The sequence below is a fragment of the Sorex fumeus genome, unplaced genomic scaffold, assembly GCF_029834395.1.
Source record: "Sorex fumeus unplaced genomic scaffold, SorFum_2.1 ptg000024l, whole genome shotgun sequence".
NCBI lineage: Eukaryota > Metazoa > Chordata > Mammalia > Eulipotyphla > Soricidae > Sorex > Sorex fumeus.
Genome location: NW_026606081.1, coordinates 42,299,379 through 42,327,300, shown reverse-complemented (window position 1 = coordinate 42,327,300; position 27,922 = coordinate 42,299,379). Strand labels below are relative to the sequence as shown.

Genomic DNA, 27,922 nt, shown 5'->3' with positions numbered 1-27,922 from the left:
TTTCCTGTAAAAATAGGTTCCAAAGACTTCCCAAAAAAAGAGGGTTTTCCTCATATGGCAAATGTTAGTCCATTGCATGAAACCAGAAGAACATCTCGCCTCATAAACTTTTAAGTATTCAATTTCAGCTGTTTTAAAAAATCTCCTTTTCTTTCTCCTTCTCCCTACTCCAGTTTTTTTCTTGGATAACATCACCTATCTTACATTTCAAGTAAGATCATCCTGTACCTTTTAGGAAAATGGAAACTTTCCCAACAATCAAAACTAAATAATAGGTTAAATATTTGTACAGTGGATTCAAGGAGCACACTACTATATTTTAACTCCTTATTAATTATCTTTTGTCAAGGTTTATGACCTGTCTTATGCTATTAGACTGTAAGCCCTTAGATCAGGGGTTTAGTAGTAGCCCCTAGCCTATGCATAAAAGAACTCTGAATCAACATTTGTAAAATTAGAGAATAAAATAAAGAAAGGATCATAGTTCACAAATTTGATAAGGAATGTGGTCAATCTGTGTATTAGCAACTTAGTACACTCATGAGACTTCAGATTCTGCCATGTTAATTAGTTTAATATAGTCACATTTATTGCGCTTCAAATCTTTGTGGTGGTTAAATTTTCTTTAATGAAGTTTTATGAAAGTGAATGACTGGCTTGCAGCATAAATGAACAGCCAAAAAAGTTCTTTTTCTTTGTCAAAATATTGGGGGAAAATGACTAAGACATTTCATTCTTAAACTAGTATTGGATCTGAGTCTGAAACGCTGGAGAAAAAAGAAGTTATTTCTAAACAGCATTTGTTTTGTTTTATTTTGTATCTTGTGTCACACCAAGCTGTGCTCAGGGTTCACTCCTGGCTCTGTGCTCAGGGATCACACCTAAAGGTGTTGAGGATGTGATGCCAAGGGATTGAACGCAGGCTGGCCGCATGCAAGAAAAGCCCCCTACCTGCTGTGCTATCTTTCTGGCCCTCTGAATAGTATTAATGTTTGTTGATTCTGTGCATGCTATTTAGGTTCATTTAGTCACATTTCACTTAATCACTTAATCACTTAACTTCCCGTTAGTCGTCGATTTGCTTGAGCGGGCGCCAGTAACGTCTCCATTTGTCCCTGTCGCGTGCTAGTGTAGCCCAATGGCATCTGTTTGCTCCGGGAACATGAAGGGCCTCAAACCGATCGTTCATGATCTTCAGGAAGAAGTCTGACCATCTGGTAGGTGGGCGGCCACGCGGTCTCTTGACATCCCGTGGAATCCAATCAGTAACAGCTCTAGTCCAGCGGTCGTCTTTAAATCTCATTACGTGACCAGCCCATCTGATTTTCGACACCTTGGCAAATGAGACAGTGTCCCTGATCCTTGATCGTCGACGGATGTCAGAACTCCGGATTCTTTCTCTCATTTGAGTGAAACGTGATATTCCAAGCATAGCTCTTTCTATTCTTCTTTGGGAGACCTGAATAGCGTTCTCATCTTGTTTGCGTAGGGCCCAGGTCTCTGAGGCATACGTTAATGCAGGAAGAACAGTGGAATCAAAGAGATGTGCCCGGAGCCGGAGGTTCTTTGTCCTCTTAGCTATTTCTTCGACGTTCTTGAAGGCGTTCCAAGCCGCTCTCTTCCTCCTGCGCAGCTCGGGTGCCAGGTCATTTGTCATGTTGACCTCTCGACCTAGGTACACATAGCTGTTGCACTCGGAGATGGTCGTTCCATTGAGAGCGAATGGGGCGTCAGGAACAAGGCTGTTTCTCATAAACATTGTCTTCGTAAGATTCAGCTGTAGTCCTACCTTTCCACACTCATGGTCAAAGTCGGCCAGCATTTGTGCCGCTTGGCTGATGTTTGGTGTTATTAAAACAATGTCATCAGCAAAGCGGAGGTGGTGTAATTGCCGACCATCTATCTTCACTCCCATTCCTTCCCATTCCAGTCGTCGCATGATGTTCTCGAGGGTGGCACTGAAGAGTTTCGGTGAAATGGTATCACCCTGCTGCACCCCTCTCTTGACATCAACGATCACTTCTTTGTAGAATGGTGAGATCCTGGTAGTGAATCCGCAATAGAGCTCACGGAGGATCCTGATGTATTGGGCTTGAATGCCCTGATTGGCTAGGGCTTCAATGACCGCTTCCGTCTCAACAGAATCAAAGGCCTTCTTTAAATCAATGAATGTTAAGCAGAGCGGCATCTTGAACTCCCGAGAAACCTCAATGAGCTTGGTTATCGTGTGGATATGGTCGATGGTGCTGAATCCTTTGCGGAACCCTGCTTGCTCGCATGGTTGTCCTTCATCTAATGTTCTGCCAATCCTATTCAGGATGACTCGAGTGAACAACTTGTAGATGACAGACAATAGGCAGATCGGGCGATAGTTGCCAATGTCGTGGATGTCTCCCTTCTTGAACAGTAGTACAGTCCTGCTGGTTTTCCATTGGGACGGAACCTTGCATTCAGACAGGTAGCGAGTGAAGAGCCCAGCCAGTGTATTGATGAGTACTGACGGCAGGTTCTTCAGGTGTTCAGGTCTGACCTTGTCTGGGCCGGGTGCTGTTTGTTTCTTTACCGACGAAATGGCGTGTCGGATTTCGGAGGGGAGAACGTTGGGAACAACATACCCATCCTGTGGAATTTGGTATGTTGGCAAGTGGACATGGCTATCGAAGAGATTTGAGTAGAAGTCATGGATAATCTTCTCCATTGCCGTTCTGGAGGATGTGATGGATCCATCAGGACATCGGAGGGCAGTCATCTTGGTCTTATAGTTGGCGAAGGACAGGCGGGCCTTACGAATACTTTTCCCGGCTTCTGCCGCATCTACCAGTACTTCTGCTCTTCTCTCTTTGAGGTCTTCCTTGATCGCATCTCTGCACTGCTTTGCAAGCTTGGACGTTAGCTTGCGGTTGCCTGAAGCATGCGCCAAACCACGCTGGCGAATTAGCTCAAGAGTTTTAAAAGATAGGCGACTTTTTGTGGCTATCTCTCTCTTGGCATTCCTCGCACATTCATGGAGGTGCTGAAGCAGTCGATCGTATTCCTCGTCAATGTTGTCAACAATGGCATCTTCCCATGTTGCCGCAATAGTACCAAAGAGTTCCCAGTTGGTGGTCATTCTGGGAGTTCTCTTTTTGAACTTTGCAGCCCTTTCTCCCCGCTCTGTGAAGTAGAATTTTGCACGAAGGAGACGGTGGTCCGATCCCGTTAGAAATTTTGGGACAACAGCGACATCAGTCAGGCAAAACCGTCGATTGAATATGATGTGGTCTATTTCGTTGTGGAATCGTCCACCGGGAGACTCCCATGTCCATCGTTTAGATTCTGCCTTCTGGAACTGTGAGTTACCATGGATGGTCTTGGTCGACATGATGAACTCTGACAGTCTCTCACCCTGTTCATTCCATTCTAGGCCATGGGTTCCGATGTGAAGTTCTTCAGCTGATCTTCTCGGTCCTATCTTGGCATTAAAATCACCCACAATGATCTTGTAGAAGGTGTGGTCTTCTTTATAGAACTTCTCTAGCTCCATGTAGAACTTCTCGATTTCTCTTTCATCATAATGAGATGTTGGTGCGTAGACAACGAAGATAGAAACTGCAGGCAGTGAGCCACATCTATTCAAATGTAAACGTCCGATTCGGGTTGTTAGGCATTCGAATGAATCAATGCTCTTGGCCAAGTTTGTGTTGACAAGGACACCGACGCCTCCAACACCTCTTTTATCGCATGTTCCGAGGAACAATTCTTCTCCAGTGTCGAAAACGGCATGGTGAGATTCGTGCCTTCTTGTCTCGGTCAGACCAATGATGTCGTACTTGATCATTCGCGCTTGTACCATCAGGTCCTCGATGGATGCATCTGATGCTAGTGTACGTGCATTGAAAGTACAGACGATCATTTTTGGCTTCCTTCGTTGTGGCAGCCTAGGTCGGCCTTGAAATTTTTTCGGCCTCTCCTTTCTCATCCTTCTCAGTGCTGCCATGTCGGTGAAGCCTTCAGGGTCAGGTGAATGAAACCAGTTGTAGTTACTGGTTTTGGCATATCAAATACACAGCGGATAGCTTGCCAGGCTCTTCCGTGCGGGCGGAATACTCTCGGTAGCTTGCCAGTCTTTCCGAGAGGGATAGAGGCTTTTGGGGTGACCTCTAATCACCCTTGTAGGTGTTACCATATTTGAACCCTATCAAATATGGTACGACAATTCCAGAAGATGGGTATTTAGTGTCTTATGATGTGTCGCGCGGCCGCTTGCGCAGTCATTTTTATTATTAGACCCAAGGATTTTTAACATTTTTCTCAATTTTAAATGGAGGAGGGGAGTATGTTGGGCCATACCTTAATAGTGCTCAAAAACTACTGCTGGCTCTTTCCTCCTGGTCACTTCTGCTTGTATTTGGGAGACTATAAGTTATATTAGGAATTGAAGCAGATCTGCCCACATATAAGGGAACTGATTTAACCTCTGAATTATCTCTTTAGTAGTCTAGTTTTAGGTTTATGCAGTATTTGGAACCATCAGTTAGTTTAATCTGTGTGACAAATTTTTTTTTTCCCCTCCCGTTGATCGTCGATTTGCTCGAGCGGGCCCAGTAACGTCTCCATTGGAGACTTTGTTGTTACTGTGTCTGGCATATCGAAATTATGTACAAAAATTGTAGGTGTTTTCTTGGTTTATATAACAAAATACAGCAATAAGACAAAATGTTAAGAAAGAGCAAGTTCCACATTAGTATAAGAGAAATGAGACAAATTAAAGTGGCTTTTGTTCTTTAGATCAGTGTTTTTCAACCAGGGTGTATATGTTCCCTGGGGGCATCCAGGGTCTAGTCCAAGTTCGCCATAGGTGAAAATGGGAAGCCATGTTGAGAGACTAGGGGACCAACTAATAGGATGGGAGGTACAGGAAAGAAACAAGATTGGAAGGGAGCCATGATTTGAAAAAAATTTGAGAAACCCTGTTCTGGATTATAAAAGAAATATTTATTAAATGTAATTAAAATATATAATTAAACAGATTAAATATGGATTTAATATAGATAATATGGGAAAAAGGAATCTAGATCATCGATCGCTTTCTAGGTAAGATGTAAAGGGGAAATCATATTTAACATTTGTCATCATAGATTTTTATTATTGTTTGTGATGTCTGAGGTGGATCTTTCTGAGTGTCTGGGGTTGCGTGTTTATGGTGCCAGGATCAATCTTCTGAAAATGCTGAAGATCCTACTAGTGATGTGAACTGGTGCTGGGATTGAAATGGAAGACTCAGGCCTTTAAGACAGATGCTCTCTATCAGTGAACCACATCCTGACTCCCTTACTACATAGTTTTAACTATCAAGTAGACTCATGTCATATCTCCTAAATAATAAATATCTAAAAGTAGATTAAGGAAATTGAAGGTGATATAATCGATAGACTATGAGATGAGGAATCTAGTCATTTTAGCTCACGGGATTTACAGAAGATCCAGAAGATCTAAAAGAACAGCCAGTGGTTCTGTTCTCACAGTACATGTTAGAATTCATTTAATTAGTCAGCTAGAATTTGAACTACTTTTTCTCTTTCCCAACTACTTTCAAGATACTTAGTTTTTCAGAATTTTTTTTTTGGTACATCTACACAATAGAGTACTATGTAGCTGTTAGAAAAGATGATGTCATGAAATTTACATACAAGTGGTACTACATGGAAAGTATCATGCTAAGCAAAATGAGTCAGAAAGAAAGGGATATATATATATATATATATATATATATATGTATAGATTGCATTCATCTGGAGAACATAAAGTAACAAAATAGGAAACTAACACCCAATAGTAGCAGTGATAAGTACCAGGAGGTTTACTCCATGACTTGGAGGCCAGCCACACATGCTAGGGGAAAAGGCAGCTCAGATAGAGAAGGGAGCACCAAATAAAGGGTGTTGGGAGGATCCTCCCAGGATGGGAGAACACATGCTGAAAGTAGACTATAGACCTAACATGATTGCCACTCAATGCCTCTTTTGCAAACCACAGCACCCACAAGGAGAGAGAGAACAAAAGGGAGTGCCCTGCCACAGAGGCAGGGTGGGATGGGGGGAAATGGGGGGTGGGAGGGATACTGGGATCCGTGTTGGAAAATGGGCACTGGTGGAGGGATGGGTACTTGATAATTTTATAATTGAAACCCAAGCACAAAATTTTTTAAGTCTTAACTGTACCTCATGGTGTTTCACTAATAAAATTTTTTTAAAAAAAGTTGTTCAGAATATTTTTAGTTAAGGGCCCACAGATTGTCAGCTTACAAGAGCTTACTGTTGTAGAACACTTGCTTTGCCTTGTGAGGGCCCTGGGTTAAATTTCTGGCACTGCCCAGAAAGAAAATATAAACACACACACACACACACACACACACACACCAATTTGAAAATATTTTCAGTTCAGTGACATCAAAACACTAAATAATTCTAAACATAACTATGTGCCACAGAGTTTCAACTATCCGCAAAAGGTAAGAGAAGGGGACCGGAGTGATAGTACAGCGGTTAGGGCATTTGCCTTGCACGTGGCCTACTTGGGTTTAATTCCCAGAATCCCATATGGTCCCCCAAGCACCGCTAAGAAAAATTCCTGAGTGCAGATCCAGGAATAACCCCTGAGCAACGCTGGGTGTGACCCAAAAAGCAAAAAGGTAAGAAAAGGAAAAGGATATTTGTATTGAACAAGCTTAGTTCCTATTAGGGAAGATGAAAAAGCGATGGAAATGACTCATGGGAATGGATACAGAACAATGTGGGAACACTCTGCATACAACCAGCGACTTGAAGGTGATCAACATGCTACATTTCACACTGCATTATCTTTAAAAAAAATCATCTCAGGGCTAGAGAGAACAGGGTTTAAGGATCTTACTTTGCACAGAGTCAGTCAGGGTTTGATTCCTGGTACGACAGATGGTCCCCCAAGTACCTCCAGGAGTGATGCCTGAGTTGAGAGCCAGGAGTGAGCCCTGAACAATGCTTACCATGGCCCTAAACCAGCTCCCTCCTCCCAAAGAAAAATTTATCTCAGCTTAAAAACAGCTGATTGTCATCAGGGAATAACATGAGTCTGTTTATCCACAGATATGGGTCATTTAGTCTGGATTTGAGCTGCTTCTTTGCATCTTTAATATGTCATTATAAGGGTCTATCACCTCCTTTGGGTGATCATTTGTGGGAAATAGCCAATTTTAGGCGAAAAAATAATAATTTTAGAAATGGTTGCTTTGTTATGAAGTCTACAAAGGAAAAGAAATCATAATTACATCTTTCTTCTTACCCCCTCAATATTTCTTTTCCTTTTCCTCTTCATTTTCTTCTCTTGATCTGGGTGGTAATCAAGCAGGCATGGAGCTGAAGATACTCCTAAGAGCCGAGGGGAGAAAATGCACTTTAGGCTTTAAAACTGTTGACATGTCATCACTGACTTCAAGCTTTACTTAATTGTTAACCGACCCAATCCCTCCCTTCTCTGTATTAGTTTTTTTTCTCATCATAAAACGGATGGAGGGGAGGGAAGAATAATGCTCCCCCTTCTTTGTTTCATCCAAGGGTTCATGCATACTAACATGTTTTCTAGATTGTAAAGTACTCCAAGAATGTCAGGTGGCATTACTTTTTCTCCTGCTATTAATAATTTTTTCACTGATGATTTGGGTCGCCGAAAATGAGGAAAGAATATAAATGAGGAGTGAAACTCGCTTCTATTTTGACCGCGTGCCAGGTTATGTCAGCACAGAGATAAGTTGAAGCAGAGATGCTGCTATGCTCTGGCTCTTTGATTCCCCTTAGGGTTTCCTTCTTTCAATGCCTGTCCTGAGCTGGCAGCTCACTCACGGGCCCTTGATAAACAGATTGAACTATATTCAAAAGAGAGAGGTTTGCACATTTCAAGATTATGTTTATCTTGGGCTACCTTCGAAACTTCGTTTGAATAGAGGAAATAAATTGCGTCTGATTATAGAAGAACGCTAAAGACTCCTTTATGAGGAATAGATGGAATGTGGTACAGGACTTGTCTTTCTTCTCAATAGCTCATTGGACAATTACTTAGAGACGTGTGTTTGTGTGTGTGTGTGTGTGAGAGAGAAGCTACTTAACCATGAAAAATATAAATATAAAAATATAAATGTGAATTATATACTAGAATGGAGGAAAGCTATTCTGTGAGTAATTAGAATGGAAATTCTTTTTTATGAAAGCCAAGAAATGACTGTGTGTATGGGTGTCTGTGTGTGTTCATGTGTGTGTGTGTGTGTGTGTGTGTGTGTGTGTGTGTATGCTTTCGCACTTGCTTTCTTGCTTGCTTATATGGAGATGGAAATGAAGACAGGGGTTCTTCTTCCTTTATATCTCAGTAAAAACTTTAAGCCCCTTGAAAAAGATACTGTTTATTTTCTTACTCTATTGTTTGTGAAGTATTGAGACTCTTGAATTGTGCCCTGTCACTCAGAATTCTGAAGTACAAATGTTAATTTCTTGCCAGACTGCAATGTTGTGATTTGCATTCCAAATCAGGTTGCAGATTCCCATTATAAATTGTTTATCCAGTTGTTTCTTATCTAGAATTTGTTCCTTCCTTTTATCATTCTATTTATTCCCCAATCATGACCCTTGGGGCGGATAATTTCTCTTTCAAGAGATTTCTGTTTAAAATCTGCTGTTCTCATGGGCTATACTAATGACAATAAACTATGAACGACACAACCCAATTTATTTTATTCCTTAGCTTCGGTGTTTTTTTTTTTCCCCTTTTTAAGTCTGATCTTATGGTACTGAAGTCAAATCGTGACTCAAGACATAGATAGCTCTCTTTGGCCTTATGGTACAGGCTCTTTCTTGGGCAAACCATGCCCTTTCAACCTTTTTCTATCAAAAAGGATGTGAGTGTCCAAGTCTTCTCTTCATTACAACCCCTACAGATAAACCCTGAGATGGTTAGATCGTGTCCTTCCTTAGAACCTTTACATCAAAGTTAACTAGTTCCTGAGGAGAGAAAAAGGAAAACGCAGTTTTTGCAGCATCTCTGACTGGGTGAGAGGCAGTTGCTGTAGCATACGGGGCTGGGAATCTGGGCTTTCCCACTCTGCCAGCAGAGAGGGGGAATTATGGGTTGGTGGTCTGCTTCCCGTTAGGAGGACTCCCCTCCATCTGCACACCACTCAGCCTGTTTCCAATTTAAAGCCCAGATTTCCATACAAACCTCGGTTCCTTCTCCCCATTTCAAATGCAAAGCGAGGCTGCTGAATCCTAGAGTCTCTGCTGCTGGAACCCCATCAAATTTCCCCCCAAAATCTTCAGACTCTTTGCTTGAATACCTGCTTGCAGTGGTACACAATGGGGCAGCTTTGAGAAGAAAAATTGATAATCTTCACGGCAGAGTAATTTGAATGAAATCACACTTGACAGCCTGTCTCCAAGCAAACAAGAGGCGCGGAGCCTCCGCTGAGCTCCCAGGACTCGCTCAAGCCACTGCTGTCGTAGCTTCCCAGGGAAAAAAAAGCAGCAGTTTCTCCAACATCTAATTGAGCTTTTGATTAATTCCGTGTACCAGATTCTACTGAAGAAAGGTAGCCATGGAGGAGAACATGGAAGAGGGACAGACACAAAAAGGTACTGTGCTAAAAAGGGTTTATTTGGAACTAAGTAATTATTGTGCCGTTTCCTTGTTTGCTTTAGACACTTGCCAGGGAGGCTAATGAATGTTTCTCTCTTGGAAGGCATTTTTTTCTGCCTCCTCTTTAGTCTGTTGCTCACTGGCATTAATGCCTGGCACGAGGGTTGTCGTTATTAGCAAATCTTGAGATTTAAGCATCTAGATGCAGAGTTGCATGTTTGTGATAAGAACCTTGCAGGGCTGCGGCGAACTATTGGACTAGTCTTTGTTAACCTTCATTTATTTCCCATTTTCTATGAATCAAGGAATTCCTGGTGGGAGACCAAAGGTATATTTGAACTTAACTGTAGGCAAAATCTGATGATGTAACCGTTATCAATACCTTCGAATGGGCATCTGATAGAACAAAGACTGAGAAAATATTTATGATATTTTGACTGGTGCATCTATTGAACACCCCCCTTCCCCACCCCCCCGCCCCCCACACACCATTTTCCCCCTTTAAATGTATGGACATTGTTTTCTTTAAATAAAGATGCAGCATTTTATCAATTTTTAGTGTATGGTCATGGTCATGCAAAGGTTTTTCTTTCTATATAGAAAGGTGACAGTAATCGATTTCCTAGTGACGAACATCTATTTTCAGATGCGTTTTTGAAGCAGACGTAGGTATATCTGGCTGAGAAGATTAAAACGCAGTTATCATTTCTATAGTGTAACATTGTAAAATGTGGACAATTTCAATTGATTTGGAGACTCTAGATATGTGTGTATGCATGTCAGGTGGAAGCTTTGGAGGGAAATATAGCTTTCACCCAAGAATCAGCAGCCTTTTCTCTCGTGTCTGCTCCTAGGCTTATGTAATGCTATGGAAAACATGCTTGTGTTCTTAGGATCAAAATAGAAACACAGGTAATACTATCTAGAGGTAATATTTAAGGGAATAAAGGAAAATATTGACTTATCAAATAGGATTTCAAATGTGTGAAGTGTGTTATTTTAGAAAACCATACTTTTGCATTATAAAATAGGTCATTTGGAATCATCATGTTTTTTTTTCATCATTTGGAGCCATTCAGCTTTGCTGGATCTCTTACATACACACACATCCACACACAGATATGCACATAAAAAAATCAAAGAGTATTAGCATGAAATAGATTGATTTTGATTTGAACAACAGAATAAGGTATTAGTTAAGCCAACATATTTTTATTTAGTGGCACCTTGTTTATGACACAATAATAGCTTCACAACAATCTGTATCTATATCTATCTATATCATTTGTCTTTTATTTACATTAAAAATCCTCAGCTCCCTTTATTATATTAAAAAATAGCTTGAGTGTTTTTCAGGTATTTCAAATGAGAAAATTTTCATCATAATTTCTATCCTTAAAAGTCATCTGTGTGTACTATGTTCTTGCGGAAGTAAGATATTTTATTTTAACATTTTTAGAGCACAAACTAAGATTGCTATTTAATGAGTCAACTTGTTTAAGAAAAGAGATGACAAAGAATCATTTTAGACAGAAAATACTTTACATCAAAATAAAGCCTTAAGATAAATCATGAACTGTGTTAACAGGTTGAATGTGTCTGAGCAAGCTGGCTGGATGCAGCAGCCAGAGAAAAATGATGTCATTAGTTGTGATGTGTTTTTTCTCTCAGTAATATTGAAAATATTTCCTTCATGATGTGGGGGCAGTGGGAATATGGGGTGGTGGGAAAGGACTTCCCACTTTATCATTAAGATAGTTGAAGTGGAATAAGAAAACAAAATGGAAAATAAATTTTAAAATATTAAAATAAAAGTTGCATAATGGCCTGTATTAACATTAATATTAATATCAAGGCATATTAATGAAAATATCTGTAACTAAGATTTTTTTCCCCTCTGAAGAAAAACAAGGTTAAATTCTCCTTATTTTCTGTTCCTCTCATCCATGCTTATGTTATTTTCCATAGGAATTTGTGCTAGAAAGTCATATTTGAGTGGAAATGCTCTATTTAGAGGAATAATGTGAACTTTGATGGGTTTGAAATTACAGGAGCAACTTAATGAGCATATAAAATTGTTCTGGATTTTTCAAGAGTTTTGATGAACAGATTTATTGAGCCATCTTCTCTCAAGGAAAACGTCATTTTTGTATCTGTTTTTATCCCACACTCTTAGATTAAAAAAAGTACAGGAACCATGGAATTCTCTTCAGTTTTAAGGATCCTTGCCTGTTACTTCCTACAATGTAATCGATTTCTTTCTTGTTACAAATTCGGAGTTAATTAATGTCAATATTTGTTAGACATCACTATCCAAATGCAAGCAGGATTTAAAATGGGAGCCATGTTCTCAGATATGAAAACATTTGAAAAAAATAAGACTGATGGAACTTAAAATGTTTTTTCATGAGAAATACATCATCATTTTTTCACAATAAGATCTCCCTTACCTACTTCATAGGCAAATGATTGTTGAAAACAGCACTTACCCTAACTAATTCTATGCATTAAGTCTGGGAGAACATATAATCTGAAAGTCTGGTGACTTCACCAACTATTTGTCAATACTCTAATGCTTTGATGTGAGAGGTTAATAATGAGTCATTGTTCTCTTGCTATGCCTATTTCTGTCCAATAGCCCCCTCCCCCCACCAAAGGTGAGTATCTCTTTGTACTGAGTGTAAATCTAATGCTTTATGAAATATGTATTTGTGTGTGTGTGACCAAGGATGCTCTCTAAAGAAAGCATAAAAATATTCTCTAAATAAAAGATGATGTTTCCCCCTTTCCTGTTCAGTGGAAATGACAGTGTTCTGGGATTAGATGTGGGAGAAAAAAAAAGGTGGTGGTGGGGAAACGGTTGGTTTGAACTTGGTTCTTGCTCTGTAGTCATACTAAGCATCAACGTCATCAAAAAAAAGATACGGCGTCACCAAATCTGGCAAAAAGGACTTCCTGTTGAGGTAGAAGGACTGAGCAAAGTGCTGAGGAGATTTTTACAAAGATTGAAAATGTAGACGTTTGTGCTAATCCTGGCATCTTTTGCTCAGATGTGTGGAATGTAAGTAAACTTATACGTTTCTGATCATTTGTGGATTCGTGGCTGCATTTTCAGGTGGCCAAGCAAGTGGATATCCATTACTTCATAGATAATTTCTATGAATCTATTAATTAGGAGGCAGTCACAGAGGAAGGTTGATGAATCAGTGTTCAGAGGAAGTCCTACAATTATATAGACATTAATAAGAAAATAGCAATCAAGAAGAGCTAGCAAGTTAGAAGCGTCACACATTGAACAGCTGAGAAAACCTAATTGAAATTTTATTTCCAAACATGCCATGACATAAAGCCTTAAAATAACATATGATGTATCAGGAATGTCTGATCAGCTCAAGAGACATTTATCTACACTGTCAACTTCTGAAACTGAACAGTGATCCCAGCCAACCTCTTATTTCCTCTCCAACACTGGGGCCTCCTTTCCCATTTCAGGAAATTCAGTCCTTCAGCAGAATCAGGGTTTGTGAGAGGAAGTAAGAATATCAAACCTGGAATAAGAAAGTCTATCATCTTAACACAGACAAGACAGCCACAGTTTAGTTTTAATCACTTAAGTTCAGCATCATAAACATACATTATCTCAGCATATCTTCAGCTTTGGAAAAGCAGTAAGAATGGACGAACATCTAGATAAAAGAATAGTATTTAATTTTCTCTTCTGAATTGCAACGTACTAACTCACAACTAGCAATACTGTCCAAATATATTTGGCAGATATGTTGGTAAGTATAGAGTTTTATGTACTATTTATCAGAATGCTCAAATTTCTATAAAGATGTCAATGCACAAAAAATTTATGCCATGTGTATCAGTGACTGTCATTTTGAAACATTTCTGACCAGAATTGCTTTTGTTTTGAAAGATGAATTTCAAGCCTAACCCTTCAATAGCAGAAACCTTCAAAGAAGCATTGTCACTGACATAAATGAAAAGGGAGATAACTTTAAGATTCTAGATGCTCTTGGTCAACTAAATTGCTCAACTCTTCATTGACAGAGAGTAGCTTAAGGATTTTACTTAACTGAATTCATTTACTCTTCGTGATGATCTTAAGTGAAAAATTAAACATAAACTCAGCTAGATAACCTAGTCCATGTCATGTAGTAGTAAGTAGGGAAGTTGGCCTGATTTAAACTCCACCCACATAGCACTAGGGCCTTGCCTGTCACACTGCTCTCATAAGTGACTTAGTTTAAAACACACAATTCTACCACATTAACCAGGCTTTACCTTTAATTTATGGCTGTATTCTTCACCTACTCTGGTATTTTTTTAAACATAGGCCTTACCAATGGTAATCAATCTCTAGGTAAGGGCATCCTTTGAACTGAAAGTGTTTTTGTTTGTTTGTTTTTGCTTTGTTTAACCACACTCAGTGACATTCAAAGGCTACTCATAGTTTCTTTCATGGAGAGGGATCCCTGTGGTCCAGGAACTTGGGGTTCAACCCAGATCTCCCATAGGCAAAACATGTACATAGCCTTGAAAGCTAACTTCCTGAATAGAAAGTCTTGGTCCCCCAAAAGGATTTGGGCCCATGAACCCCCTCATAAGAAGTGGGAAAAGATGTGTCTTAGAGAACCATTAGGGTCCCTTTGTTCTCCCTTATAACTTTGCAATCAGTTTTGAACAGCAAATCTGAGTGAATCTCTGATTTTTTACAATCAAAAGATCTCTAAAAAATGCAGAGAAACTTGTAGGATCTTAGGGAAGAAAATATTAATGTTAAAACCTTTTCAATCTATTTTTATTACAGATTCAGTCTTGAACAGATCCAAGGTGATTTTTAATTTGTTTTCACCAATCATTTATTTTTATATTTTGATTAAATCATTCTCCTTAAAGCTTTTATCTACAAGTTTGGTAATATAATATTTTGAATATCATGTATAAGTAGTTAGAGGACTGAGATGAGGCAAATATCAACTTTTTAAATAGAATTAGAATCTTTCTGAGTATGTCCTTAAAGACATAGATTAGTGGTTAGGGCAGCAATAATATCAAAAACCTTTCAATCATCATCAATAATTTCCTACCTCCAATTCCTTCTTGGATGTTGGTTTTTTGCAATCCCATGAAAATGAAAACTTATTTGTCTAGCTCTAAGTGGTCAGCAAACAACTATTAATAAAAAAAATTATAGCAACAAATATTGTCAACTCTTATTTCAGCATTTGGATAACATGATTTGAGGAACATGTAATCAGGTTTTACAAATTTTTTTCTATGACCAGATATTTGTGCTTTTGATAAATTTGACATGCCTTCCCTGGAATGTCCTCCTGAATCCTCAGGAACTTGACTTTTTCATGTTATTAAGTGTAGTTCTAAGACCCCTATAAGAATGGAGAATTAAATATACTTTTCATAATACTTGATAGATTTCCCCAGAACTTTGTTATTGCTTTGGTTATTTTGATGTCTGTGGTCTAGATATGATGTTATAAAATTTTTTCTTTTAACTTTTTATTGACTTGATTGCTCGTTATATTGTGTTTTTTGATTTGTCTCAAAAATCCATAGTGTTCAACGTAAGCAAAAGTTCCACCATCTTGTAATCATGAAAGATAATAAACATTTTATTTGTGAAATTCTTAAAATGAATATGTTCACCATCTAACATGGAAGTGTTTGATTTAGTTATACTATTGACCCATTAAAATGAAAAAAATCTTAAATAATAAGTGGACTAAAATATTAAATATTTTAGGAGGTAAAGTGATAGAATTAGACACTGATACAGAATCATGTATTGAGTTCAAAACAGTTCTTAGAAAGTAGTTATTTTTTTATCCAGAAGACTAGAGCTTACATGAGATTCACGGAATACTTGATATAACTCTTAGCTTGTCAGTTTGGGCCTGCATTTCCCTCTGCACATTTCTCCTGTGCAAAATGTTTGACAATTTTCTTTTTCATACATTGAAGACAGACTGCTTGGCTTATTTTCAAAACCCTCTTGGATAGCATCCATACTAACAGGTGGCACAGCTGTGGATTAGCTGACATTATAAAAATAATTCATGTTTTTCCATGTGCTCTCTGTTCAAATTGTGACCATTGTCTCTGATATGCTTAATCTGAAAGTAACTTCCTTCTTTGTTCCGTGAAAATAAAAGGAAAGGAAAACAGAAGACAACTGATTTGTTTCTCTCAAATTGTGAGTGGAAATTAAACTTTGGGCTCAGATGAAAATCAATAGTTGATTGTAGTTTCTTAGTAGAGTTCATTGGGGAATGAAGTAACAAGATGAAAAAATTGATATCAGAGGAGAGAGGGAGGATGATTCTTGGCTTCTACTTCCCATATGTTTCTGAAGTTATAAAATATATAACCATGTGGAAACATAATTACTTACCTTATAGTTTGGGGCACATTCTCTAATTTGCTTGATGCTTAAATTGCTTGATAAATACTTAAAATTTTCTATCGTGAGAAGTGATAGTACTTTAGTATACCAATCTTTTGCAAAAGAGACAAAGGTGGTGTGATATAGCCTTGAGAAAGAAGCTTAGTAATATATTGTTCATTTTCATGTGTTATTTTCTTGTATTGTGTTATTTTCTTTGAATGTCAAGTAGAAGAAAAGCAATTATTTCATTTATGAATGCTAACAATAATTGATAATAGAAATTTTAATGGTTTTGAGAATAGTTTCTTTATTGATATTTATTGATGTTTATTTTACTCATTAATGGTGTTTTTACCTTTAAAAAAGTGTAAATTACTCTAGCTTAATTAAAATATGGAAGAATTCTTTCAATTATCTATATTTATTATTTCATGAGAAAAAGCTCTAGTAAATAATTCATAAAACAGAGCACACAACCAAAATCACTTCTCCCCATATTCAGCAAATAAAGTTTTCATTATATGTGATACCCACATTGTGCTATCGCTCCAGCCTGGGGCTAGAGCGATAGCACAGTGGTAAGGCGTTTGCCTTGCATGCAGCCAACATGGCGGACCCGAGTTCGATTCCTCCGCCCCTCTTGGAGAGCCCAGCAAGCTACCGAGAGTATCTCACCCTCACGGCAAAGCCTGGCAAGCTCCCCGTGACGTATTCGATATGCCAAACACAGTAACAACAAAAGTCTCCAATGGAGACGTTACTGGGCCCGCTTGAGCAAATCGATGAACAACGGGAGGACAGTGACAGTGACCCACATTACCTGTATTAGTGGATATCAGTTTTCATTTTCAGTCATCTATGTTCTTTCAATTTTGTACTTCAATTTAGTGATTGCAAATCTGAAACATAGTTATAGTAGCTGATATTTTAAATAGTTTAAATGCCACAAATATCACTTTGAATATCTAATATTGGTCAGTAAGTATTGATTATGTAGTTTTTTCTTACCACTATTATATATTGTTTCCTCCTTTTCCTATGCTAGTATTGTTGTGATGGCTGGGAGGCCCTATTTTGTCTGTTTTGGGCCACACCCAGAGGTGCTCAGGGTTTATTCTGGCTCTGCTCTCAGAGATCACTCCTGGGGGTGTTCGGGGAACCAAATAGGGTGACAGGGATTGAACCTAGGTTGGTCACATGCAAGGCAAGCACCCTGCCAACTCTACTATCTCTCCATTCCCATAGGAACATATAGTTCCATTGCTCACACACTTGTAATACTTTCATTCATTTGACTCTAGGGAATATTCTGGGAATTGAACTCATGGCCTCATGACTTCAAGGTCGGCTCTTTACTCACTGAATAATATCCCCAGGCCTCCAGAAATTATTTGACTGTGTGGCCATCCTAGTTAATTATTACTTAGTCCAAACTCAACTATATAGGAAACTAGGAGAAAATCTCACTAAGATATGCAGAGATCAAGGAGGATTCTAACCAAATACAGTGAAACAGTCTTCATTTTAGTTCTGAGAGAAAAATTTATCAAATTATAAAACAATTTTCCCATGATAATTTGTTCAAAACTAAAATTTTATTTTAGGCTGTAAATTTATTTTCAGTGATAAAATATTGTTTTAATTTTTGGGCTACACTAGCACGTGACAGGGACAAATGGAGACATTACTGGCACCCGCTCGAGCAAATCGACAACTAACGGGAAGTCAAGTTAAGTTTTAAGTGATAGTGAAAATGTTCAATTATACTTGACTTCTAAAGTATAGGATTGAGGATTGTTTGTAACACTAAGTATGATCTATCTATTAAAACCTGTAGAATTTGAGAAGTAATGTATATATATTAGACTCAGATTCTTGAAATATATTGTATGCTTATTGAATTTTAAACAGTTATATCTTTACTCAGTCATTCACAATATACAATTGTAATTAAATCATAAAATCTTCAATTTGGAAATCTTATACTCAAATTATCTTCTTAAGTCCTGAATTATGTAGAAACACCAATAGTTTTTGTGGTCAACTTCAGTACTGCACATGAATTAAATTCCCTGATCAGATAACTTTTATGAAAAGCATGGATATTTTTTCTCTACTTTCATTTATTTTTTGTATAACAGAAATCTTAATTATTCAATCTGAGATTCTCTTACAGTTTTAGATTTGGTAAGTCTTATGTGAATGCTTGATGAAATGGTGAATAGGATATCAAATAGCATGCCTGTAATAATATCTGTAACATGTAGGAATGTAGTAAATAGATTTTTTTCCTTTTATCTATTTTCTTTGCATTAAAATGCACTATGACTATTAAAATACTACCAAGAAACCTCCCTTGAGACAAAAAGTGAGTATTGAACTTTTATGAATGCAGAAGATGTAATCACTTCTTTGAGTTATTTTTGCAAATATTTGGTTAGTATTAAAAAAATGACAACATTTATTGGCTATCTTTTTATTGTTGCTATTCTTTTCTCCCTTTTCTGAATACAAATCCTTTAAAGGTATGTGTTTTATCTTTAAATGTGGTTTTATCTTTAATTATGTGGTTTTTAAAAAGCCACATAATTAAAAGTTCACTTATTAATTCCTTGGGCTGGAGCGATAGCACAGCGGGTAGGGCGTTCGCCTTACAAGCGGCCAACATGGCCGACCCGAGTTCGATTCCTCCGCCCCTCTCGGAGAGCCTGGCAAGCTACCGAGAGTATTGGATATGCCAGACACAGTAACAACAAAGTCTCCAATGGAGATGTTACTGGGCCCGCTCGAGCAAATCGACGATCAACGGGAGGGCCTTTACCTTTTTACCTTTATTAATTCCTTCAAAAGAGTTATACAGTGAACAAGTTTTATGAAACAAACATTTAATTATGAAACATTATGAGTCAGATTCCAACACATTAGTCTTTTGTTTTTGAACTCAACCTGTAGTATTCTCAAAATATTCCCATTCATTTCTGGTGATAATATTTATGATAGTGGTAGTGTGGACTATGGTGGTGGTAGGTGGTAATTATGCAGCCTAACAGGGAAAGGAAAAGAAAAAAGATGAGAGGGAAAGGAAAATTTGAGAAATAGGTAGATGATGAGGAACAAGATGAGATCAATTATTTGTCTAACGGAAGGATAAAACCTTTCTCTGAACTAAGACATCCAGATATTACAGAGGAGCTAAACGTGGTTTGAACTCCATTGTTTGGGGACCACACCCTACAAGAGCTCAGGGCTTACTCCTGACTCTGCAACCTGTGTAATGCATCTCTTTGGCCTGATTTTATTTATTGTTTAACTCCAAGCACTGTCAGTTGCTTGATAGTAGTCTTCACAAGATTTAATATATGTCCACTTTTATTATAGAGTTCAAATAATTTAAACATTACAGTTACAGTAATGAAATGAATTGGTGTGAGGGCTGCATCCTATTTTTGTTGCCAGACTCAATGAAGTCTCATTTCTTTTGATGACTGATAATGTCATTCTATTTTGTGTAATTGCCTATTACATTATCTCAGAAAATTTTTACAAATTTCTTTATGGTACTTGAAGAACATAAATTATATTCCATTTCAAGTGTGAGTGTAACATTGATACTTGAATTGTGATATTTTGGGGTTATTTTAAAGCTATTTTTATGTAAGAAACAGAAACATTTATTGAAAGAGCTTAAAGAACAGTGTTCTAAAAATATGATGAAACAATAATTTAGACTTAAGAAATCAGGTTAGTGGTGGAGGCCAATGGAAGGCCATTAATGAAGATTAACGGTTTTATTTTTGAATTTTTAAGTGTGGGTATGAAAAAAATGAAGGAGTTTATAGTCTCAGATTCAGGGTCAGAGCAATGATACAGTAGATAGAGCACTTTCCTTGCACATGGCTGACATGGGTTTGAACCCAGGCATCCCACATGGTCCCCTGAGCATTGCCAAGAGTGATCCCTGAGTATAGAGCCAGGAGTAAGCCCTGAACACATTTGAGTATGTCCCCAAAAACAAAAGAAAAAGAAATAAAAAAATATATTTAGATCAACATGGTCTTGCTATAGGATGGAATAATTGGCTTTAGAACTATTTTATGTATTTTTTCCATAAGACAGTGAGTTACATCCCTAATATATATCTAACAAATGAGATTTATATCCAATAAAATTAATATGGCACTTCTGTTTTGTAAAGTGAGATTTTCTATGTTAATAATGTAAAGCAATGGCTTTCTCTAATTCATATTTTTGGCAGATGAATAAATTTTTGTTATGCTTTTGTGTTCTTTTAAGTTATCTATGTCTCTATTTGTAAAATCTTCATAGGACTCCTTGTCAATCTCTGATAATTTTTGATTTTTAACCATGCATTCCATAGTTATTGAAATTACTGAATAACTTTATCCTATTAGAAGTTCATAAATTTAATGGTCAATAACACTGGACAAAAATTACAGTGATAATTTTACAAAGGGCCCACCTTGTTCCATCCCTGGCATCAGGTATGGTCCCCTGAGCATCACACTGACAGATCCTTGAGTTCTGAGCCAGGAGTAACCTCTCGGTACTATTGGGTATTATCTAAAAATTAAAAAACATTCATATAGTTAAAATTCATATTTTTTGGAGTCATGTCATTTGAAGCAACATTTTAATAATAAAAAAACTTATTGTAAAAAAATTCTTTCCGTTATAGGAACCATAAAAAGTTTAACCCAGAAAATGACACTAAATCTGGGCTGGAGAAATAGAACAGTAGCTAAGGCTTGCCTTGTAGGCAGTTGACCTGGGTTTGTTCTATGGTACCACATATGGTCCCAAGCCCCAGTGCTGAGCAAGAATTAAACTAAGCTCAATGCCATGAGGAGGGGCCCAAAAACCCCAATAAAGGAACTAAACCTGAACAGAATATTTTACTCTTACATTAATCAAAAGAGGTGTATTTTTAAATTATACCTTTGACTAAGGGTTTTTTGGTTTAAAAATACATTCTAATTCTAAAGTAACACATATAAAATTTCTGGAGTGTCTTTTAAACATCAAGAATCTCTCACTAAAATATTAAATTTTTACTTTCAGAAATAAAAAATATCAATACTATTACTGTGTCCAGTATGTTTTTACTTTGTTGAAGCAGTATTAGTCTCTAGTTTTATAAGCTGAGGTTGTAAGAACTATTTCAAATTCATTCTTAGATTTGCGGAATATTCTCTGAGTTCATAGAGTGGGACTGGAATATGAAAAACTATGGAGATCTATTATTTTGGAAGGAAACAATAATTACCAGAAATGACAGTGTTTATAGTAAAAAATTTTTTAAAAATTACATTTTGGTCAAAAAGTGTTTTTATTTCAGGGGAAGAAATATCTATAAGTCTTTATTATAGAACAATATAGAGAGACAAATAAAGATGTCTGAAGTTGATGAACAGAGGGGCCTAAGGTCTCTTCCTAAGACACAGAGGCAGAGAAGAAGACTGGTAAAGCTATTTTGAGGAATTGCTTAGTAAAGAATACTGTTGTTTCTATTTTTTTAAAAAAAAACAAACCCAAAGATATTAGTCTTCTTAATTTTATTTCATTTGAGGCCACTTAAATCTTTGAACTCTGGTCATAACTAGCCTCGGGCAAGAATTTCCAATTTTCTTTATTTTATTTTATGGGATATACAGCTGAAGATTTGCTAGACAAAAATTGAAAAACCCTATTGAAGCAGTATAAAATATATCCTTTATAGATCCTCAGATAAAATTGCTTTCCTGATGTTTTTAAAAGAGAAAATGTAGGCTCTTTTGGGTGGGTTGGGGGGTATGGGGATTTTTCCTTTCAACTCTGTGCTGCTTGCTCTGAAAAAATAAATATACAAATTAACTTTAATTGGCAGAGATGACTAGAGAAGGGATATTTGAGTAGAGTAGCAGCAAAATTACCTGCTGGGATGATCAATAGAAAAGCTAAATGATCTTACTCCCCCTACCAAAATAGTGATGAAAATAGGTTGCTTGCACATTTCACTTAAGATCTTACCAGCTATACAAAAGAGATGTTAACCACCTTGTAAAATTAGATAAGGAACTATATCAATAGATTTATTATTCTTGAAATAGGTGAGCTGAATAATAGTAGGTCAGTTGACTTGAAGAGCATCTAATGTGAAGTTTAAATAAACTGAGCTTCCTTATAAGGATCATCAAATGATATTACATAAGCCATTGTGAAAACTATAAAAGGTAAAGGTAAAGGCCCTCCCGTTGATCGTTGATTTGCTCGAGCGGGCCCAGTAACATCTCCATTGGAAACTTTGTTGTTACTGTGTCTGGCATATCGAATACTCTTGGTAGCTTGCCGGGCTCTCCGAGAGGGGCGGAGGAATCGAACTCGGATCGGCCATGTTGGCTGCTTGTAAGGTGAACGCCCTACCCGCTGTGCTATCGCTCCATCTTATAGTGAAAACTATAAGATTTGTGTTTTCCTTTAAATTGTTAGATTTCAGTTTAAGTTTTTAGATACAAAAAGTTGGTTGGGGTCCAAGAGTCTGCACTTAATAAACCCTTTCCCATTTAATGTTCTATTGTTGCTGATCTGGGTGTGCAATCAAAATCTGTGGGTCTAGTAGACTTCTGTCATTGACCAACTGCTGTAAAATTTCACAATGGTGACTAGAGTTTATATATTGAGATAAGAATTGTTTGAATTTGTAGTCCCAACGCCTGAGAGGAGAATCTCTTAAAGGAAGGACCTTTGGGGTACTGGGGACCAGCACAGTAGTTTGAAGCATGTGGGTTGCAAGTGGGAGCTCTGGATGCAGCCTCCATCAGTGCATGGTCCCGTGAGCACTGTTAGGAGTACTACTCAATTCTCAATGTGTGTGACCCCAAAATGAAAGAAAAGTAATAAATATAAGAAGAACTTTTTGTTTGTGTATTTGGGGGCCACACCCAGCTGTACTCGAGGTTAATACTGACTCTGTGCTCAGGGATCATTCCTGGCAGGGCTTGGGAGACCAACTGGGGGACCAGAGATAGAACCTAGGTCAGCCAAGTGCAGGGCGGGTCATCTATCTGTTATTTCTTCAGCCCCAGAATTAATTGCCTCTTGGAAAATATTCAATTCTTTTCTTTTGTGATCAAAGGGGTTTTTGAAATCTGTGACTGTGTCAATAAACTCTTGCTACTTAAAATTGTTTTGTGAAATGGTCAATGATTTGCAATTTTAACCTGGATTATTTAATAGGAAAAAATTATAATCATGGTCTGGTGGGGAAATTGATGAAAATAAGAAGCTAGTAATTATAGAAAAATGCTACTACTTATGACAATGAAGAATTGTCCATGTATTTATTTAGTTTCCATAAGGTACAGATTTCTGAGGAGAGGGCATAGACACTCATCTCATGTCCCACTGATTGTCACGAACTTTGCTTGTGTTAACATTTGTAAAGCTCACTAGCTATTCAACAAACAGATAGTTGGTCATTAATTTTGCAACTGGGATTGCAAGGCATCCTATATTCACAAATAAGATAAAGATGGAAATGAAATTGGAAGATCTTAATTATCATTATTCATTGTAGGTTTATTGATTTGTTTTTTTCACTGCCCAGTTAAAATGTGCATCTGTTATCTGGAATAAATAAATATTTGCATACTGGAATATAACAAAAATAAATTGGTTAATTTTTGTAAAAAGTTTTTAGTGATATTAAGCAATCATTTGACTAGAAAAGTAAAGACAGGATCATCACATATTTCAGAGTTGAAAACTTAAAGAATCCTTGAAATTTTTGTTTTGAATCAGATAAACTTTAAAATAATTTAAATATACATAGGAGAAGGAGATGCCTATGGGAGCTGATTATATGTTCCTTAACTTAAAAACAAACAAGCAAACATCTTGCAGAGATGAAAGATCTTGAAGGCTGTATCTTCCATTCAGTTTCTCCTCTGGGAAATATACCTCACTACTTCCACCAGAATTCCCAGATGTAAATATCACTACTGATCTATGCTCTGTTTTTGATAGTTATAAAATATTTGTTAAGGCAATGGAATGGAATAAATTAAATGCCATATATTATAATTTTCTACATTCATAACTAAACTTTCTCTACATTCCTGGTGAAAAATTAAACTTTGAGAATAGCCGAAGTATAAATAAAGGTAACCATGTATTTGCATCCTAATTTTGTCATATATTGATTGTGTTTTTATTCAGGTAATTTTGCTACTTATAAAAAGACTTATTTTAATTTTTAAAATATGAAAAGCTATTATCTTCCTGTTTAAGGAATAATACATCATGAAATGAGATGTTTTTTAAATCACTAGATACACTGTGGGTAAATTGTAAATGACATAAATTAATTTTTACTCACTTTTATCTATTTATTTTTGGTTTGGGGATACATCCAGGGTGCTCAGGGCTTATTTCTGGTTCTGCACTCAGAGATCACTCCTGGCAGGCTCAGAGTACCATATGGAGTGCCAGGAATAGAACCTGGGTCAGCTGCTTGCAAGACTAGTGCCCTACCTGCTATACTACCTCTCTGGCCACTGAATTTTTACTAACCTTTTATACTATAAATTGTATGCATTATGTTCTGTTGTCTCTATTCATACCAAATGTCATCTCAAATTTGCACAGTTTGTGATTTTACACTCATAAGTATTTTCACATGTCTATGCCAGCCAAGCTTCTAAATGTGACTGACCAGGGCAGACTAACTGACTGAATGTGGAGAAATGTGGAAGTAGCAGTAGACTACAACTCAAACAATACCCGCACACATAGAATTGTAAGACAAAATCTCTGATGCTTATGAGAAAAACAATATGTCTAAAGTCACATCAAGGTTTGAAGTTGGGCTCTTATCCGAAGGCTAACTTGTGGGAGTGGGTTGGCTTGGTAGCTTACTCACACTGCACCTGTACTAAGGCCTAAACTCCTCACCACCTAGGCTTTTGCACATGAGTTTGCAACTGACATTCATTAGTAAAAGACCCAAGTGAGATTGTGAGATATGATGCAAGGTGAAAACGATGGCGCTTATATATCACAATCTTGGAAACAACATTCCACCTCTGCTAAATTCTACTCGTTAGACACATATCGATAAAAGTAGTCTTTACCTGAGAGGAAATGATTTCAGAAAATCATGAAGGCTAGGATCATAAATTATCAGGTTGCTTGCAACAGAGATCCACAGGTATCTCAAATGGAATATGTTCAACATGAAATTGATCAATTTATTGCTGAATTTACTCTATCCCTGTGTTCTTGGTTTCCAATATTTTAGTCATCAATAGTCATTAATTATGTCTGTGATATACAAACCTTTAAGTCTAAGAGTCATTAACTGCTGCTTTCTATAATTTTATCTGCATCTAGTTGGTTGTCAAGTTTTTGTTCTCAAGAGTGTCCCCTAATTCTGGATTCTCATTATCATCAATTCAGCTATAGTCATCCGAGTCAATCAACTTTTACTTTACATTATTGCATTTATCGCCACTATTCTTCTTTCATCCAATCTGTATTCACTTCACGGTTATTTTTCTTAAGTTAAATCTATTAATGAATTTTGTAGATTAAAGACTTGTAATGTTTACTTTTCCTGTAAGATTCAATTCATTTTTTTTTGTTTTGGCATGTTAGAACCTTTAAACATTTACCACAACACAATCTGGTCTGATTTTCCATATTTATCACTTGCATAATATTGGAATACTTATACTCCCAATACTGTATACCTATTTATAACATGTACTCACCCACTGGATTTTCTTCTCTATCTTTTTGCCTGACTATCATGTTTACCTTTTAGGTCACAGTTCAAACTGTCTCATGAGAATTTGCCAAGACGCTCATATTCTTCCTAAGTCATAAACTTTTTCAGTGTCCATTAAATTTCTTTAAGATCATTCAGCTCATAGAATTCTCAATTATGTATTTCTCTTTCTGGAGCTATAGCATAGCAGGTAGGGCATTTGCCTTGCATTTGGCCAACCTGGCCAACCTAGGTTCAATTCCTCCGCCAGTCTCAGAGTGCCCATCAAGCTACCCAGAGTATCTCACCCGCACGGCAAAGCCTGGCAAGCTACCCGTAACATATTCGATATGCCAAACACAGTAACAAGTCTCACAATGGATATGTTACTGGGCCCGCTGGAGCAAACCGATAAATAATGAATGGGAGGACAGTGCTACAGTGCAATATTTCTCTTTTAAAATAAAATTAATTTTTTAAATCAAATTTTGGAGCACAATAGTATAAAAATTGATACCAAATAAATATTAAACAAATTAGCATGCCTTTATTTAATTTGTATATAATTTTATAATATTTAGTTTATACTAGGGATAAATATGTAAATATAAAAAACTATAATAATATTTAGCATTTGTCAAGTAAATTCTATTTGTTAAACATCTTTGAAATACTTTACATATATTAACATGCCAAATTCTAACAATGAATTTGGTAGGTACTTGTGTGAATTTCATTTTAAAATAAGGAAACTAAGACACAAAATTTTAATAATTTTCCCAAGGTCACCCACCAAGTAAATGAAATGGGAAACCAATGGATCTTTAACCATAACAGTCTGACTTCAATACTCATTCTGGAAAATAAAGGGGCAGAGGGGGACACTTCAAAAGATGTATCCAAGTCAACAAATATAAACTAAGGGTTGAAAAATAAAAACTAAATCTAAAGGATGTAAGACTAATTACTATAAATGAATGAGTGAATAGGGCCTATGAATAATCTTTATTAGGTGAGTGAAAATTGATGTTTTCCATAATATAAATGGAACTGATTAAAATCAGTTGACCTTTTGTGATCTATTCAGCCTTTATAAATAAGAATGCTTTTAGCAGTACATCCAAGAAGTTCACAAATTCATATGTAATAAAGCCAGGTTTGAATTCATTGGATCCTTCAACTTGGCAGGGTGGCATATGACAAATCATTTAATCTTTGTGACCTTAATTTTCCTGTTTGCATTCTTAATGAAATATACTAAATTCCTTTTGCTTTCATCAATTTTATACATGTCCTGTAAATCAGTTATTTTCAGCAGCAATGTAAGAACATTGCTCCATTCTTGTCAATTTAATAAAATCTTTTATGTTCAACGTTTTATATACTGTCCATTTTTTAATAAGCTCACACAAATGCTGATTTTATTTATAAAAGTAGCTTATCTGAAGAGCAATATTTTGTAACTAGAGAAACTATGCATAAAGTGATTATATTAAAATAAAATCTGAAGTCCAGGGCATATAAAACTGTTTACTGGAAAATAGCAGTAGTCATATTTTTCTCATTAATTCCTCGGTTTTATAGAAAAATGCAAATTGTTATAAAAATAATAGGTGGGTAAGTGAAGTAAAAGTTTTTAAAAATAATATAACTAAATCATTAGTTTAAATATTTTTTAATCAAATGCTGACATTTAAGGCAAATATTTATTATATAGGCCCTGCAAGAAAAAAATATGTGCAATTAAAAGTTGATCATTTTGCAAAATTCTCTAATGTATGTACACATTCATTGTTATTTTTGAGTCAAGATCTTCTTTAAACAATAGGCAACAGGATTTTGTAATAAAATATAGATATACTTTTTTTTTATTTGATGAGTCTTAGTTTGAAAAATATGGCATCTTCATACCAGTATGAATAAATGCCTCAGTGGCATTTGCTTTTGCTAGCAAAACAGGATATAATCATATATTATTATCAGGCATTTTTATATAAAATAAATTTTAAAAAATAAATTCAAATAGAAAATAGGCAAAACATCAAAGGCATCATACTTAATATGTTATTTTGTTATGCTTATTTTAAAATTTAATGATGGCATTATTATTG

General features: G+C 36.5%; 1 protein-coding gene across 1 annotated transcript in view; it reads left to right on the top strand.

The window, feature by feature from the left end:
* The first annotated feature begins 9,052 nt into the window (after positions 1-9,052).
* GPM6A (glycoprotein M6A) overlaps positions 9,053-27,922 on the top strand; it is a 121,046-nt gene continuing 102,176 nt past the window's right edge. The window contains exon 1 of the mRNA XM_056113982.1: positions 9,053-9,632. Within this exon, the coding sequence (XP_055969957.1) occupies positions 9,596-9,632 (37 nt within the window). The 5' untranslated portion in view covers positions 9,053-9,595. The remainder of the gene's footprint in view (positions 9,633-27,922) is intronic.